Genomic DNA, 16,379 nt, shown 5'->3' on the forward strand with positions numbered 1-16,379 from the left:
AGGCACCATTCTCGAACTTCAAAACTATGATACGCATTGGCCATAACGTTACATTTTCTATCGCTGTTAGGCGAATGGACAGACGAGCCGCATCTCGGCCACTTCATTACGGACCAGGCTGAAGAGCATACATACTTCTAATGGTACACTTGGTGATGGTCTGTCGCTAAAGCAGGTTTGATATGGAGTGAATCACGGATGTTCATGTAATTTTCTATACATATTGTAACATTAGTTCTTGAATTACAGTTATGGATATCTGCCAAGTTGTTATTACATTGTTACGTATTGTTTAGCCAAAAGTACTCAGCCACGTGGGACGGTGAAATAGAATAATTGAATTATTATTATATTGTCCAGCCCATCGTTAGTAGAGTAGCAGATTATATTTCCAAACGATGTCTGATGGCGATCCTTTAATGTTGATATGTACCGATGCGTTTGTGTTTGCAACCCTCGTTAGTTTGAACCGTTGCGTACATCTAAGACCAAATGTAATAGAAGCAACCGACCCTCAAGATAGGATGTGAAGCGACACACCTGGGATCACAGGGGAAACAACTCACGTCTTCGCACTCACCAACCAGAGAGAAAAAGAAGAACATTGCACCTGAATTCAGGTTAGGTTTGCGAAGTTATGTCCGCCTCAATAGTTGAGTGGTCAGCGCGATGGAATGCTATGCCAAGGGGCCCGTGTTCGATTCCTGGCTGGGGTCGGCATTTTCTCCGCACAGGGACTAGATGTTGTATTCATTATCTCATCCCCATCGACGCACAAATCGTCGGAGTGGCGTCAACTAAAAAAAGACTTGCACCAGGCGACAGGACTACTCCACGTGAGGCCCTAGCCACACTACATTTTTTTGTGAAGGTTATCATAGAACTGTCGTACTCCCTCCAGAGGCAACCTGGTCTACATTTGTTGTAACTAATCCTTGGTACCATAGACACAAGCACTGGGATGGATTTGTTTACTAGACACAGAACTGGGAGGGCTTTCTGACCACCTGAGGATCTCTGCATCATGCAGAAAGATCATAGAGACACCTACCACGTTTGAAGGAGCATTTTTCTGTTGGTAAATGACGAATCTATGCTGTCAGAAAAAGGTACCACATGAGGCCGCTCGATTTAAGTTAGTTGTAATGGTGCCGTAGGCTTTCCCTCAATCACTACGAGCTATAACGGTAAGTCATACTCGATGGCTCCCCATACCATGAGGCCAGGAATAACAACGCTACCTCTCTGGAAACTATTGGATGAGTGGGACCTCTTTTAACTCTCTACCAACTCAGCGACAATGGACATGTGGTGTAGTTTTGAACCGCGATTCATTGTTCATCGGTGAATACAAATTCGACTCTATTCATCTGCAGGCCATCATTTCTTTGCACAGTAACACTCATAACGCATGTGTGTTAATGGCAGCCTGCGCTTGGGACGTTAATCCTCCTATAGTGCTACTGCTAAACTCTGACTAACAGTGTGGGATGACACAATGTTGTAGGAAGGCCATTATTTGTCATCGAATGGCTGGGTCACATGAGAATGGATTTATGATGTACTCGGTGCACGATACAGCGAGCCTCAATTGTGGTGGTGCGACTGATCAGAACCTTGAGGATAAATACGCCTGCCGTCACATTCCGATGCAGTCCAACACCAGGCCATTGCCACAGCCGAGTACCAAACAAATATAGCGTTTACACGGTTCGACCATTCGGACAGGTGGAAATCCAGAATGAGGCCAGCTTCCAAACACTGTCATGTGCTGATAACGCTTGCTCACATGTGTACACGACACTGCCGTGTCCTTCACAGTGATCACTCTGGCATCTGACGCTGTTCACGCCCCTTATATACCGAACAAAGCTTGGAAACAACACTGTATCCAAGCAACGCTAATGCACTCTGGTGGCCATATCATCTGTCACACAGAAGTGGAGGTCTAATCATTTACGTACCCACCAACGGTATATACGTGTACCAAGTTACTTTGACATCCAACCATGTCGTCTGGGTACTGTATTTATTTTGTCGTCTAACTCCGAAGTTGAGTGGTCAGCAGAGCTGCTATACAGGGGGCCCAGGTTCGGTTTCCGGCCGAATCGGTGTATTAACCGGCTCGGGGTCTGGGTGCTGTGTTGTCTCATCATTTCATTACCACTGACGCTTAATTCTCCAATTTGGCTTCAAACAAAAACACTTGCACAAGACAGCCAAATATCGTAGATGGGGTATCCCGGCCAAATATGCCATATAACCATTTTTTTTTTACTCTTTTTGCTAGGCACTGCAGTTTGAAAGTCTCGCATCCTCTGCCAATTAAGTGCGAAGCATGGAGAATTTGTAATACATATGCATGTGTGGAACACGATTTAAAAAAATTAAGAATTGATGAGTGGTAACGCATTATGTTCAGCGATGATTGCTACTCTGTATAACCCTAGATGTTGGAAAAAACATTTTATCAATGGAGTGACTGATTATTTTGTAAAAATATATTTTCTTTGTATTCTTATAGAAACTGTAGATGGTTATTGTATGGCCGAAACCGGTTATGGCTGTGTCATAAGAATGTGATTGCGTCTATAAACAAACAAAAAATTTCTACCCTAGATGACCAGCGTTAGTGAGTATGGCGGGCACCTGAGGTGGGGTCCCGTTCTTTCAAACTTTTTGGACAGTTTTATAGGCTTTACTCGTGGCGGCACGGTTCGGAGACCCATCAGGTATGACTACAGGTGTCGGCTTGTTATGACTGAAGGAACGTCGAAGATGAGTTATTAGAGGCGGACTACAAGTACAGTTTGTGTAAACATAGGATAGTGACTAGACAGTATCCTTTTCAAATGAACAATATCGGAATTTTCCTTAAAATATCTAGGGAAATTGCGTAAAACATATATCTGGATGGTTAGGCAGGGATCTGAATCCCAGTACCCCGTGCGGGAGTTCAGTGTCTTATGTCTGAGCTACCTCTCTTTGGAACATCGTTCGAGAAATCGTGATCAGAGAGCAACAGTGGCTGTCGCTGGTTACGACCTGCAGCGATCGACATAAGAGAGAGATGACGTAAAATATTACTGTTCGGTAGTAAATAATCCTTTTACATTGCGAAACCTAAACCTAGCAACAAAGGGCAGCGACACTAAAAGAGAACGTATGCAGTATACAGTTTTAAATTATAAAAGAGCAGTGCTCATTCACTGTATCGTTTTATAAACCGTCTGGCAAAGAATGTGATGCCACAAACGGCCAAGATGAACTTGTGAGGTTGATAGCATATGTAATGTTATTTCAGTGATTACAAACAACCTAGAAGCATGAGCATACTTATCAGTGGGACGTTGCACCCCTTCGCCCCACTCACCCCCACCCCGGTCAGGATTTATGCACCGATTGGGCTTGGTAGCGTGGCATAAAGCTGTTGTACCTTCTCTTGATCCAAGATGGCCCACAACTGTTGTAATTGGTACTTCACATTTCAGATACTGGCTTTGGGAAGGATTTTCTGTCCGACGTGGTTTCGCACACTCTTATTGCCTATCTGTGACGGATCTACCAAATTTGTTGACAACGGTAGTAGGTCAGCATCACACAAACAGTTTATAGAGACATGAACCATGTGTGGAAAGTATGGTTCTGTTCAGTAATGGCACCACAATATTGTCGCGTCAGGACGTAGAATGTCCATGACGTACCGTTTTGTCATTAACGTACCTTCGACCACTGCCGCCCATGACCGGAATTCATACCCTATGACTCTCCACACAGGAGTAACACAGACAAGCCTCTCAAAAATTTTGGACGCATGGGAATTCACCCCAGGTGCCCGCCATGCTCGCTGACAGTTGTCATCAGGTATATAGCAGGACAGCGACTCATCGTTGTACACAACGAGACGCCATTTGTCGGCAGTCCATGCTTTCCGGTCAAGGCAACTCTACAAACGCAACCGTTTGTGTTGTGGTGTTGACAGTACTCTACACATCGGACGGCGATTCTGTAGTCTGATTGCTGCTAGTCTGCTAGTCTCCGACCAAGGTGTGAGGTGACCCAGATTGTTGCTGGGAGTCTGATACCTATTGTCAGGGTAGGCTCAGGTCTGAAGTGATTACAAGGTACTTAACGCACAATATGTCGATTCTACCTTTTGATTGTCGTGCGTGGTCGACCGGAATCTCGACGACAAGTAAGCCGTCCAAGATTGGGGCCACTACCACACGAGAATACTCCCGAAATATGAATCTTGCATGGCTTGAACAGTCGGCAAAATGTAGACCCATGATGAGACCCCTTTCAAACTCTGTAAGGTGCTGATGACGCTGTCTCACACGCTTACGCGGCATCTCCATGACCTACACAGTGATCGCTCATCTGACGCAAGTCATACTTTTTCTGTACCCCACCCGGCACGATAACAAAACTACACACGAAAAAATTGATGCACTCTGGTGGCCGTATCACCTGTCACGGAGAAACGCAAATATAATCATTTACAAATCCGTCGTTGATGTGTACGTGTACGAAGTTGCACTGGCATCCAACCATGTCTTCTGGGACCTTCACTTTTTTTCTTAGGTAGTTAAAGATGCAGCTTGGGTATTTTCTAAGTTGAAACTGTATGCTTTTGTTTTTATTTTTTTACGAGCTTAGCGTCCACTTCTTCGCTCACTTTGACTGTATGGCCTGAGAGATTTTTTTGGTTATATTTAATCGAATTTTTATGTTGTTCACAAATCGCAGCACCTTCTAACCTTTTAACGCCAATTAAGGCCGTTTAAGAAGGTCTTTTCCGAATGTACATCTGACCAAGAAGCGTTTCTGGTAACTGGAGTCCAAAACTTTTGTTAATCATTTCTTTTGCGTTCTTGCGGAGATATTTCCATAGCAACTTTCATCCAGTAACAAGTATTTTTTTACATATAACGGACTAGTGAAATATCAATTTTCATAAATTTAACTTTAATTTCTTTAATATAACGAAATATTTTCCTAAAAATGTTCATCCCCTATTACACTCCCTTAGGGTTTGAATTCCCAGAAACACTCAAACACATTTTTTTTTTTATTTCTATCCGAGAAGTCAAATACCAGTTCTCATAGATGTAGCCTTAAAAATACTTAGGTAGTTGTTTAGTAATTATTTATTTTCAAAAAACTTTCGTTGTTTTATCCCCTTAGTGATTGAATTTCCAAAAATGCTGAAATACATATGTTTTATTTTCTGACTGAGAAACCAAATTCCAATTTCCGTAGTTCTAGCTTCAAACTTCCCTTACTAGTAACAATCTTTCAAAAAGCTTTCAATGTCCTATTTAACCCCCTTAGCGTTGGAATTTCGAACAGTCCGTTCATGAACGATAGCTACAGTATAACATTCACACCTTCTCCAAATTTCAAGTTTCTATTCTTAGCAGTATGGCCTGTCAGTCAGTCAGGACAATGCATTTTATTTATAGAGATTTGCTGTTTTTGTGTATTTTGAAAAGTATGCAGTAGTGATACTCCGTTTATTAAAGTGCTTTGGAAACATATCGAACTAAATTTCTCAGCCTTCTATTTCAATCTATGGCCACCACTACTCTAGGCATATGGACAGTTTTTTCCAGCAAGAGAAAGATGCGTCAGGAAGGACGAAGACAGAGCAGGGAGGTGGCAAATTTTTACACGGAAAAACAACAATGGAAAAGGATAACTTGAGACGCAATAACAGTGGGAAAAACACGGCGCCGTGTATATCTTACGTATTGTAGCTTTGGGAAAAACGAGAGTACCGTGGTGGGACCGCGCTGGGAATGTCTGTATATAAGGTGTCAGTGTGCTTCCGCCTGCATCCTCAGTGTCCACTGGAGAGGAGCAGACATGAAGGCCACCCTGGCGCTCGTAGCGGCGCTCGCCGTCATGGCGCTGGCTGCCGCGGATGACGAGAAGTACACCACCAAGTACGACAACATCGACCTGGACGAGGTCCTCGCCAACGACCGCCTGATGCACCAGTATGAACTCTGCCTCACCGAGGAAGACGACAGCAGCTGCAGCCCTGAGGGCAGGGAGCTCAAGAGTAAGTACCCCGGCACCAGTGTGTAAAGACTGCTCTCTGTCTCTTACTGTACACGTACGTGAGCTATCCACATATCACTGTACCAACATGCGTATTGTAATGTATTGTACTTTGACACTATGCCATAAAGCGCATAAGGGTTGCGTTCGTTTTCCTTGCATTCAGTTTTACGTTGTGATGTACCCTGATAATAAGTGCCTAAGGAAGGTTCTTCATTGTAATTTAATGTTTGGAATTAAGTGAAGCTATTACAATAGTAGTACGATTGTGACAAGGAAATAATATAGTCACATGAGCGTGTTGAAGATCTGTTTAAATCCTCAGGTGATTCGCTTGAGTCAGTTCAGGCAATTTCAGGATTGTGTCCTTAACAAACTGAGCTGCTGATTCATCTCGTGAAGCATTGGTGTTGTCGTTACCTTAACAGTCATTACTGATTTCCTTCCGTAATTCTGACGTTCACTTTCGGAAACACGATCCTAGAACAGAATAACAGAGTGCTTCATCCGCTCCATCCCAAGTTCAGCATCTACCGTGAACACAGGGATATGAATTTCAAAACAATCACATTTCAATATTGCAGTGACTGATGTTTATAAGAAAGACGCATGTCCGAAGGATCAGTCACTGCGACGACTCCAGCCGTCATGAAATATGAAACGCAATCGCTGCTACGAATACAAACAACCGTCAGCTCCGTCAGCGAATTACCACAACGAAAATTTGTGCCAGATCGAGACTCGAACCCGGACTTCCGGCTTTACGCGAGTGGTCGTCTTGGCTATCCGTCCACAACTCACGGCCAACCTGTAGTGGTACACGCATTATGTAACTCCCGTACACGAAAGGACCTTTTATAATACAGTCGTACACATATTACGTAATTCCCGTACAGAGAAGGACATTTTAATTGAAAGTCGCTGCCTGGCATCGGCATCGTTCTTCTTAACAACAAAGGCACTGCAATATCTTTTTTATCCGCCGATACCAGAGAGTAACTTACAACTAAAATTTCCGCCCCGCCCCCTCCCACACGGGAATTACATACTTGTTCATGGTAAACAAATCCACCACAGCTGTAAAACACTTTATTGACCGAAGTCATGCACGGCAGAAGTCACTATACAGTAGCACGGTTTGGAGGTCGTAGCCCTATCACCAGACGTATCTGAAATCTAGCAGTAGTAGAACGTCATGTCCATGCCCTAACAACTAATAGCAAACATCCAGCGTAGTTGGACCGTCAATAAAATCCCAAATTGTGGCTGGAATGCCTTTTGATCGTCCACCTACTCTAGATGTTCGCCCATTAGCTGTTAGGGCATGGACGTGACGTCCTACTACTGCTAGATTTCAGGTACCCTCATGATGGGACTAAGACCCCGAAACCGTAGCAGTGCCTAGCGACTTCTGTCGTGTAAGACTTTGGTCAGAAAAGTATTTTCCAACTGTGGTGGATTTGTTTGCCATGAGTTTGGTGCAGAACAGTTGTGGACATTCCACAAACAAAAATTTATTACATAATATGTGTACGAGAACAGACTGTGACGCAGGAACGACGATTTTTGGAAGTTCAGGTGTGGCCAGAGCGGTTAAGGCGACCGCTCTCATAAAGCGGAATATCCTGGTTCGAATCCCGATGTGGCACAAATTTTCGTTGTCGTCACTCCCTTATGCAGATGATGGTTGTTCATATTCGCAACAGCGAATACATTTCATTAATTACATTTCGAATACTATTCCTCGATATAGGCAACAAGCAAGGCATTGTATTTGTATTCGGAAAGACGTTAGTTCAAATCCTCGCCAGAAAATTGCAATTTGGATGGGTCTTTTGACCAGTCGATTTCCTTCCTCAATCCGAGCTTGTCCCCCATTTCTAGAGACGTCATAGTCGGCGGGACGTTAAATCCTCCTCCTTCCTTCTTCTGTTTTGGATCAAGGCGGCCACTAGACTTTTCATTTCGATCTCCAGCTTTACTCATCCATGTGGCTCCAGCATGTTTTCTAATGCCATATACTAACCTTAGATTACGCCATTTTCTTTCTTTTCTTATCTTTCGAAATCCAGCAAAGAACTTTCTTGCCCCATCGATCATCAATTCGCCAGATTACAAGTCCCAACAATTTTTAATTCATTTTCGTTAGTCATAACTGCATGTTGTACTCCAGTTGAAACAAATGTTTTATTGTTTCTCCTAGTACTTCCCAAAACGCATCAGGTTAGGTTAGGTTAGTGTTGTTTAACGTCCCGTCGACAACGAAGTCATTAGAGACGGAGCGCAAGATCGGGTTAGGGAAGGATGGGGAAGGAAATCGGCCGTGCCGTTTCAAAGGAACCATCCAGGCATTTGCCTGAAACGATTTAGGGAAATCACGGAAAACCTAAATCAGGATGGCTGGAGACGGGATTGAACCGTCGTCCTCCCGAATGCGAGTCCAGTGTGCTAACCACTGCACCACCTCGCTCAGTCAAAACGCATCACTTCACAGCTCACTGAGTATATCTAGGATTTGAAAGGTTTTCGTATTAAAAGTAGATGTCTTACTACTATAAGACTAAACTGGATAACATTCTTTTTTGTGTGCCTCCGAAGCTCCGTTGAGAAAACTCCATGAAATTCAACGAAATCACTCAACGAATACGCTTTTACTCATTTATGTTATCCATCAAATGCAGTAAATAACAAAATAATGTATGCTGATTACATGATTTTGTTAACTGAGTGAATTTTGGGTCTGCTTTCAGAATTTCGCCTTTAACTTCTTACAATCTATTCATTTCTTACACTCGTTTATGAAGATAAACTGCACTGCTGCACACAATACAATTCATAAGCAAAGACATGTTTCATTACCAAGTATTATTTCTAACTTTTACCATCTTAAGAGTCTAAAAAGCTGTTGTAAGGCTTTTAAAAACAATTTTAGTGAGGTGGAATATCTTTGCCGAGCTAATTTTTGAATTCCGAATGTCCCACTGTCTTCTTGGTGTGTAACAGATGCTGTGTCATTGACGTGTACTGATATAAGACGGACCCGTGTCTGGTTTCCGAGGACGGAGAGTACAGATATTGCGAAAAACAAGTGAAAAGTTCTGTTTTTCTAAATCCCGCAGTGCCATAGAAACAGGGACTTAATACACAATGTTCAGGTTTGTAATTTACTTCACGAAATGTAGTCTGTCAATTGTGCTTGTCCTACAACTATTGGCCCTTATTTCATCAATGGTAGTCTAAACGGCACAGCGTATGCCAACTTCCTCAGACGAATTCTTCCTCCCCTTCTGGATGACGAACCGCTAAGAAGCAGAATGCTTATGTGATATCAATCGATGGATGTCGAGCACGTAGTGCATTACGTGCACATCGTGTTCTGAACCGAAGGTATTCTGCCAGATGGATTGGTCGAGGATTAACAGTTACTTGGTCTGCTAGGTCTCCTGATTTAAATCCTCTGGACATTTTTCTTTGAGGATGCATAGAATACGTTGTATATCGCGATATTCCAACAACTCTAGAGGACATGCAGGAACGTATCGTGCTTGCTTGTTACTCTCTTCAGTAGGCAACACTGAAAGCAGTAAATAATCCTTTGATTCAACGAGTGCAGCAGTGAATTGGTGTCCAGGGTCACCGCTTTGGGCACGTTTGAAAGTTCTACTCCCGGGCAATGGTACAGGAGAGTCAAAGACAATTTTGTGCTATGTTTTTACTTCGTTTTCATTTGTTTTCTGACAACTCCAGCAAGTGGACGGATGTGTGATTCCGGGCTCAAAGTCAATGTTGTGTTATGTAATTAATAACGTTGTGTTTCAGTGAATGGTACACTTGTGATACATTTTTGAATAGGTCTTTAAGAGAGGAAATGAATTACCGCTTAAAAAATACAGGTTGCCGTTTAAAAAAGTCATACCGATGTTCATAACCGTGTAAAAAACAAAGCTACAACGTAGAAAATCTTGCTGATTGATGTCCCACTGACGGCTAAAGAACATTTGTTTGAAACGTATTGTAATTTGCATCTGGAAAAACAGTTATTTAGAGTGGTAGAGATAAATGGACACCCTGTGTGTTATAAACTCCAGCAAGTGTGTTTTCAATCCCCAAAACGGTTCTGGAACTCAATCTTCGGGATAACCTTCAGCTTTCTCAGCGATGTATTTTTTATCTTATCCATGCTTTTAAAGCGAAGTTCTTTAAAGTTTTCATTTATTTCTCGGAACAGAGGAAAGTCACATGGGACTATGTCTGGCGAGTATGGGAGCTACGCTATCATTATAGTATTCTTTTATGCCAAAAATTCTCTAACGGGATGAGAAGAGTGAATAAGTGTAGCATCGTGATACGAAAGCTACGAACTGATGCGTCACAAATCTAGGTTCAGTTCTTTAGGTTGAAGTTGATCTTTTAAGTAGTACTCCTTGTTGAGCTTTTGGCCTTGAAACAAGAACTCAAGTGGAATTATGCCGTTAACCTGCAGATTTGACTGAACTCGTCAAGCGTTTTCGGTTGGGGCTATCCAAAATGCTTCCACTGAGGCAATTCAGCATTTGTTTGGAAGTGATATCCGCTGACCCAGGTTTCCTCACCTATTATGACACGTTTTACTTCAATGGCTTCATCTGGCGACTCCTGAGGAACTTGAATTCGCCGCTGTTTTTGTTGGAAATTCAACGCTTTAGGAACAAATTTTGGCGTCACACATGTTATATACAAAATACCAGAATACTTTTCATGACATCAGTGAACTGATATTTCAGAGGCATCAGTGACTTTTCTGACTGTGATTTTATCGATTGACGATGTGCTGGGGGTCCAAGCTACTCGTCAACTTCACGGCCTTTTTCGAAATTCTTATACTTCCCGAAAGTCGTTGTTTTACTCATAGCAGAATCACCAAATATATATATATATATATATATATATATATATATATATATATATATATGTGTGTGTGTGTGTGTGTGTGTGTGTGTGTGTGTGTGTTTTTTATGTGCCTGTGTATGTGTACAACATTACTAAAACTTCGCTGCTCTTTATTCCTTTTATTACTGCAAAATTTAGTACAAATTATCTGATACACTTTTATATTAAATAAATAATCGCCGGTACTACCGAAACACACGTAAACTTTTTGACAGCTGACAACACACTAAATATCCAATATGGATGACACTGTGAAAATACATTTCAGACATGCTCATCAACACAACAACAAAATTGTGCTAATTGGCCTAATACAGTATGCGAAATTCCAAATTTTCTTTATTTTTTGAATTCAACTAGTGCAGTGACGCCTTTCTTGTCTAATGGCTGTGAAGCAAAAGTTTTTTAAGTAGCTGAATAGTCTATGTATCAAATTTTACCTAGCACAAAACGTGCATTAGAGTTTTGTGGATAGCGCATTTTCTGTGTAAAGCCCAATACCATTTTTAGCGCAGTACTCCTCTGCTAATAACTATGAAGTGAACCGAATTTTTAGGAAAAACTATAGAACGTAAATTGTAGAAATGTAGACACAAAAAGCGGTCTTGATTCATTTCTTATCCTTGTTATTTTATACGTTAAGTAGACACTAATTTAGTATGGATGAACCATTTCACTGAAGACTGTGTTCGATTTGTTGCAGAAGACATCCCCGACGCACTAGAAAATGATTGTGCCAAATGCAACGACAAACAGAAGGAAGCCACTAGGAAAGTCATCAAGTTCCTAATCAACCACAAACCCGAAACATGGCACAAACTGAAGGAACATTATGACAAAGATGGAAAATACAGCGAGAAATATAAGAAGCTTGAGGATGAGCTCAAGGAATAAACACCATTTTAATATGTACTGCTGATATATCTAATAAATTCTTGTTTGCAAGCGCATTTATTATTTTATTTACGTCCTGCAGTCGACGATGAAGGTAAATAAAAATCAGTTGGCGGCTTCTTCCCATGAACATTGTTTAGTTCTGATTGACTCCAGTCACTGCACAATTACAAAGGTTAAAACACAGAATTATAATTTTTAAATGTTTCTTGCTATTCTGTTGCTGATCTTCGTAAGTGTGGAATTGCATTTGATATACACCGTCATCTAAACCTCTTCACTCATTAACGCTCTTCAGAAAAGAGAAAACACTGTGCTGTCGAATATAGGTCTCACTCACTATTGCACTCTAAACTGGAAACAATGGTGCGAACAAAGCAATCAGTGTTATCTTCTAGATGCAACTCATGGCATTACGATCAACAGACGAAGAAACAACTCGTATATTTGAGTAGTTTAAACATTAACACGGAGACTAATAATAGTTATATGCGTAACTTAAAGTTATAAATTGAACAGTTCCCTAAATGCAGAGTGAATCTTATTATAAACACAAATGACTAAGACATAAGAGCCTAAATTAAACAGATTGTGAGCTGCCACTCCAAACTAAACTATACATCAGTGTTTATTGAAGCTTATGAACACCGTTCATGCGCTGAAATATACACACAGAAAACGCGGTCTGACTTTTATCTAAAAACTGAAGACGAAAAGCTACATAAAGCGCAACAAAAAAGGGGACGCGCTTTCGACACAGGCTGATTGGACCGTCATGTTGCGCCCAGGAGACAGAGCTCTGATTGGTCGAAAGGAGCGCCAAAATTGCATCCTCTGACGGGTTTAGTGGAGTAAACCAGCAGATGAATGAGGTACGAGGTGCAGGCTGGATGCTTTGGAGATGATGTTGGGCGGTGGGGGTACGCCGTGCAGCCGTACTACGAGACAACGGTGGTGAGGCGCACTGCAACTGCCTGCCAGCGTACCATTAGTTCACGATCAGAGCTGGTTAGTTGTCCCAATTCGTTGTACCAAACGCTTTACTAATAGTGATGTCTTTGCCATGTGTGTAGTAAGCAAAATTCCTTGCACTGCCGTTGTTTTTGTTCAATGGCTGTAGTTAGCACCCGTTTTTCCTCTAGATCTGCTCTTGTCTCGTGCATACTGGTTAAGACAGTTTCAACTTTATCAAACCGCGAATTTCTAGTGAATGAGTAGTAACAAATTTCTCTCTTGATCTTTCTCCTCAGCAATGCTTACCACTTTTCCAGCATGTTGGACCACGCACAAGCTTTTAAAATCTTTTTCTTTGTTCCTGTAGAAGCACCCCGCCATCCTGATCACTTCGTCCGCTAAGTTAGTGTCATGTTTGCATTTCGTACGGGACAGTAGCACTTAAGAACATTAATTGTTTCATTGTTAAACTTCATCCGTGTAAAAAGTAACTGTAATCAAAGCAAAGATTTAAATTCAGTCTCTTACTTCAAGTCTCCCAGGTCATTTTCACATGCATCAGGAAATGGATTAAAGTACATATGTCTATAAGAGGTACAGCTAAACGTTGGATTCGTCTCCATAAGGACATACTGTGCTGCTTCTTTCCGTTGCGTCATGGTAAAGAAATCGTTTCACTTGTTTTCGGAGCAGAAATATGTCCTACTACATTTAACCAAGGTGTAGCCATTACACTTATGGAATACGACACCTTCATCAATTGATTTGATAGAAAGGTAATAGAGGTTTGTAGTTAATGTACTCGAGTCCGATTTTTAACCAGAAAAATAGATCTAGATCACTAGTTTACAACAGATCACTCCACACATAAAACCACAGCCAGCACCTTATAAAATGTAATAACATTTAAAGTTTTTAGTGACAGATAGGAATTACATTCATTTGTCTCTCAGAACGTCACTTGAATCATTCCCAACGGATATGTATCGACAGTTACTCGTCTGTAGCGCTGTTAGGTCGACTACAAATACAGGATTTTTTATAAGTACCTCCGTTGTTTCAGCACACAGAGGCACGAAAAGTACGTGTCTTACAGAAAAATAACGCGTATTGGTGGATATAGAATCTCTCCAGTTTTTATGTGTAATATACACTGTAGCTTAGTTGCAGAGCATACAGCTACGCGACAGGCGTATAGACAACTTATCTGCTCTGTATCGTAATAGTATGGAAATAGTGTGCGCCTACAGATAGACAACGCAATGAACTGACTTCCAAAGCGGGCTGCTGTCACACCTCCTCAAACCGCAAGCAGCAGTTATTTCAATGAAATGCACGTAAGTGCTGACGGCTTCATAGTCAGAAATGATACCCATATTCAGCACCTGTGGTATGGGTTAAGAACTTTTCCACTGTGCACTGGTGCTTGTGTCTGTTTGCTGTATGTCCTGTAGTTTTCGTGCAGTCGTCTTCTGAAGCCACAGAGGTGAAGTGTAGTTCATCCACGAATGGTGCCCCTTACAAATCTCGTAGTAACCGTGTTGTATTAACAAAAGGAAGAAAATTAAAAAAATAAACGCCCAATTAGTGGCCCATTCTTCAGGTTACTGTAAGCACATCACAAATTATATGAGTGCGTGGTGTCTGTTCTTTCGGACATGCCCGACATGGCCGACATCTCCGACAGAACAGACACTACGTTTTCACATAATTCATCCGCCTAGCCGCGCAATGGATCCCACTTCTTCAGTGCGGATGCACAAACACGTCCGACCTCCTGTGCGGGTCTCAGAGTTGCGAACATGGAGGGAATGGAGAAGGACTGGGGACAGGTGGCGGTCGATGGGAATATGAATCGGCCGTGAGGAGTGCCGAGATACTTCGCGCAATGCTATAGCGCTGTGTTCCGGATGGTGCAATGGTTAACGCACCTGCCCAAGCAGGAGATCCCGGGTTCGAACCCCGATCCGGCACGTATTTTAGCGAGTCGCCGCTGATTCCGCAGATAGTCCCAATGCAGCTGGCAGCAGTAATCCCCTACCTTTCCTTTCCTTTCTTCCCCTCTCCACTCTCAATTTACATATAACGCCACAAATATTGCCAAACTTCCGTTGCCAATGTCGTTGGGTATCACGTAATTGTTTACTTTCATATTTCTGAAAACACACGTTCCAAGAGGAAATAAGAAGCTTAATCATTAGTTCCTCCTACATAAATGTCGCAATGTGAACATAGGGGAAAAGTTAAAGGAACCCGTACTTGGGCGGTAACACCATTGAGGCCATGAGTACGACCATTACTATTTTGTCACAAAAATGTGAATAGCATCCTACTAAAGCCAGTATCATTCAAGCTACAAAGAGTCAACTGGATCTTGATGAAGGATTTGACGAGACGATGTTAGTTCACATGGAAGAAGTGCCATTGCAGAAGTCAGCATTCCCATGCAATGCGCACTTTGAACGAGAATCATTTAGACCCTTAACATAACGTGTGCAAGCTATAGCCCTAAATTATTTTGAATCCAGAACAGAACTGCTTAAGTTTTATATTAAACTTGTTATTACAGTACCTTGTGGAACCCAAAAGATTCTTTGAACACAAATTTCTACTTCACTTAGTGACCAGGTTCAGTTAGTTAGATCACTTTAAACCAGTAAACCGAGGAATCTGATGATGATATAACTCTCTGAACTCGGCCATTAAGTAGAACACTGCCATCAAAAACGGTATTGGATTAAACAATCGGTGGCTGTATTCTTCAGTGTGATCTTGTCACGCTTCATTTCATTACAATGTCTAGATCTCTATACTTTCTATATGTAAGGCGACCAGTGTGAACACCAATCACAATCTACAGTCCATATAGTCATTACTAGCAGTCGCTGCATATAACGAAAATTTAGAGATCTATACACTATAAGAAAAAGATTTTTAGATTACTGAGATCACACGTTCCACTATTTAACTATGTTAAGTTTCATGACTACAGATTTGCTCGTCCGCAGAGGAAGTGTTTATCGGTCGTGATGGTATTTTCGAGTCCCATAATGGCTATATCTTGAGTGATGAAAATTCATACCCCACACACGTCTGGGATAACCAGTAACGGTCCTCTGTAATCTGTGACTTCGAATCAACAGGACCTTATTTCCTATCACCCACCTGAACGACGCAGAATACCTGATGTTCATTCGCAACGTTGTTGGACAAAGTTCGTCCTGTCCGCGAAAGAATATGGTTTCACCACAGACCTGTAACATCCCATTTCGATAATTATTTTCATGAGCACATGGACAAGATATAACTTCAGTACTGAATCGGGAGGTCTTCTCCCATATAAACCACGCTCGTAGGATGTCACTCCTATGGTGTTTTTTAATATCTCACTATAAACTAAAGAAGACTTGGGTGAGTCCTAGCTGACTGTCTCCTTGTACCATTGTACGGAAGACAACCATGATCTTTCAGAAAGTGCTGCAAAATTTTATGCCCAACTCTAAAGCCCGTACTGGGACTGGCAGTCGTCTTTCTAT

General features: G+C 41.8%; 1 protein-coding gene and 1 non-coding gene across 2 annotated transcripts; one reads left to right on the top strand and one right to left on the bottom strand.

The window, feature by feature from the left end:
* Positions 1 to 5,824: 5,824 nt before the first annotated feature.
* LOC126191243 (ejaculatory bulb-specific protein 3-like) lies at positions 5,825 to 11,946 on the top strand. The gene is made up of 2 exons (XM_049932053.1): positions 5,825 to 6,067; positions 11,699 to 11,946. Exons 1-2 carry the CDS (start codon positions 5,869 to 5,871, stop codon positions 11,887 to 11,889), a joined length of 390 nt encoding a protein of 129 aa, XP_049788010.1. The 5' UTR covers positions 5,825 to 5,868; the 3' UTR covers positions 11,890 to 11,946.
* Trnaa-cgc (transfer RNA alanine (anticodon CGC)) lies at positions 8,464 to 8,536 on the bottom strand. The gene has a single exon. It is a non-coding gene; the product is annotated as a tRNA-Ala (tRNA).
* Positions 11,947 to 16,379: the final 4,433 nt, after the last annotated feature.

Source organism: Schistocerca cancellata, chromosome 6 (assembly GCF_023864275.1).
Source record: "Schistocerca cancellata isolate TAMUIC-IGC-003103 chromosome 6, iqSchCanc2.1, whole genome shotgun sequence".
Classification (NCBI taxonomy): domain Eukaryota; kingdom Metazoa; phylum Arthropoda; class Insecta; order Orthoptera; family Acrididae; genus Schistocerca; species Schistocerca cancellata.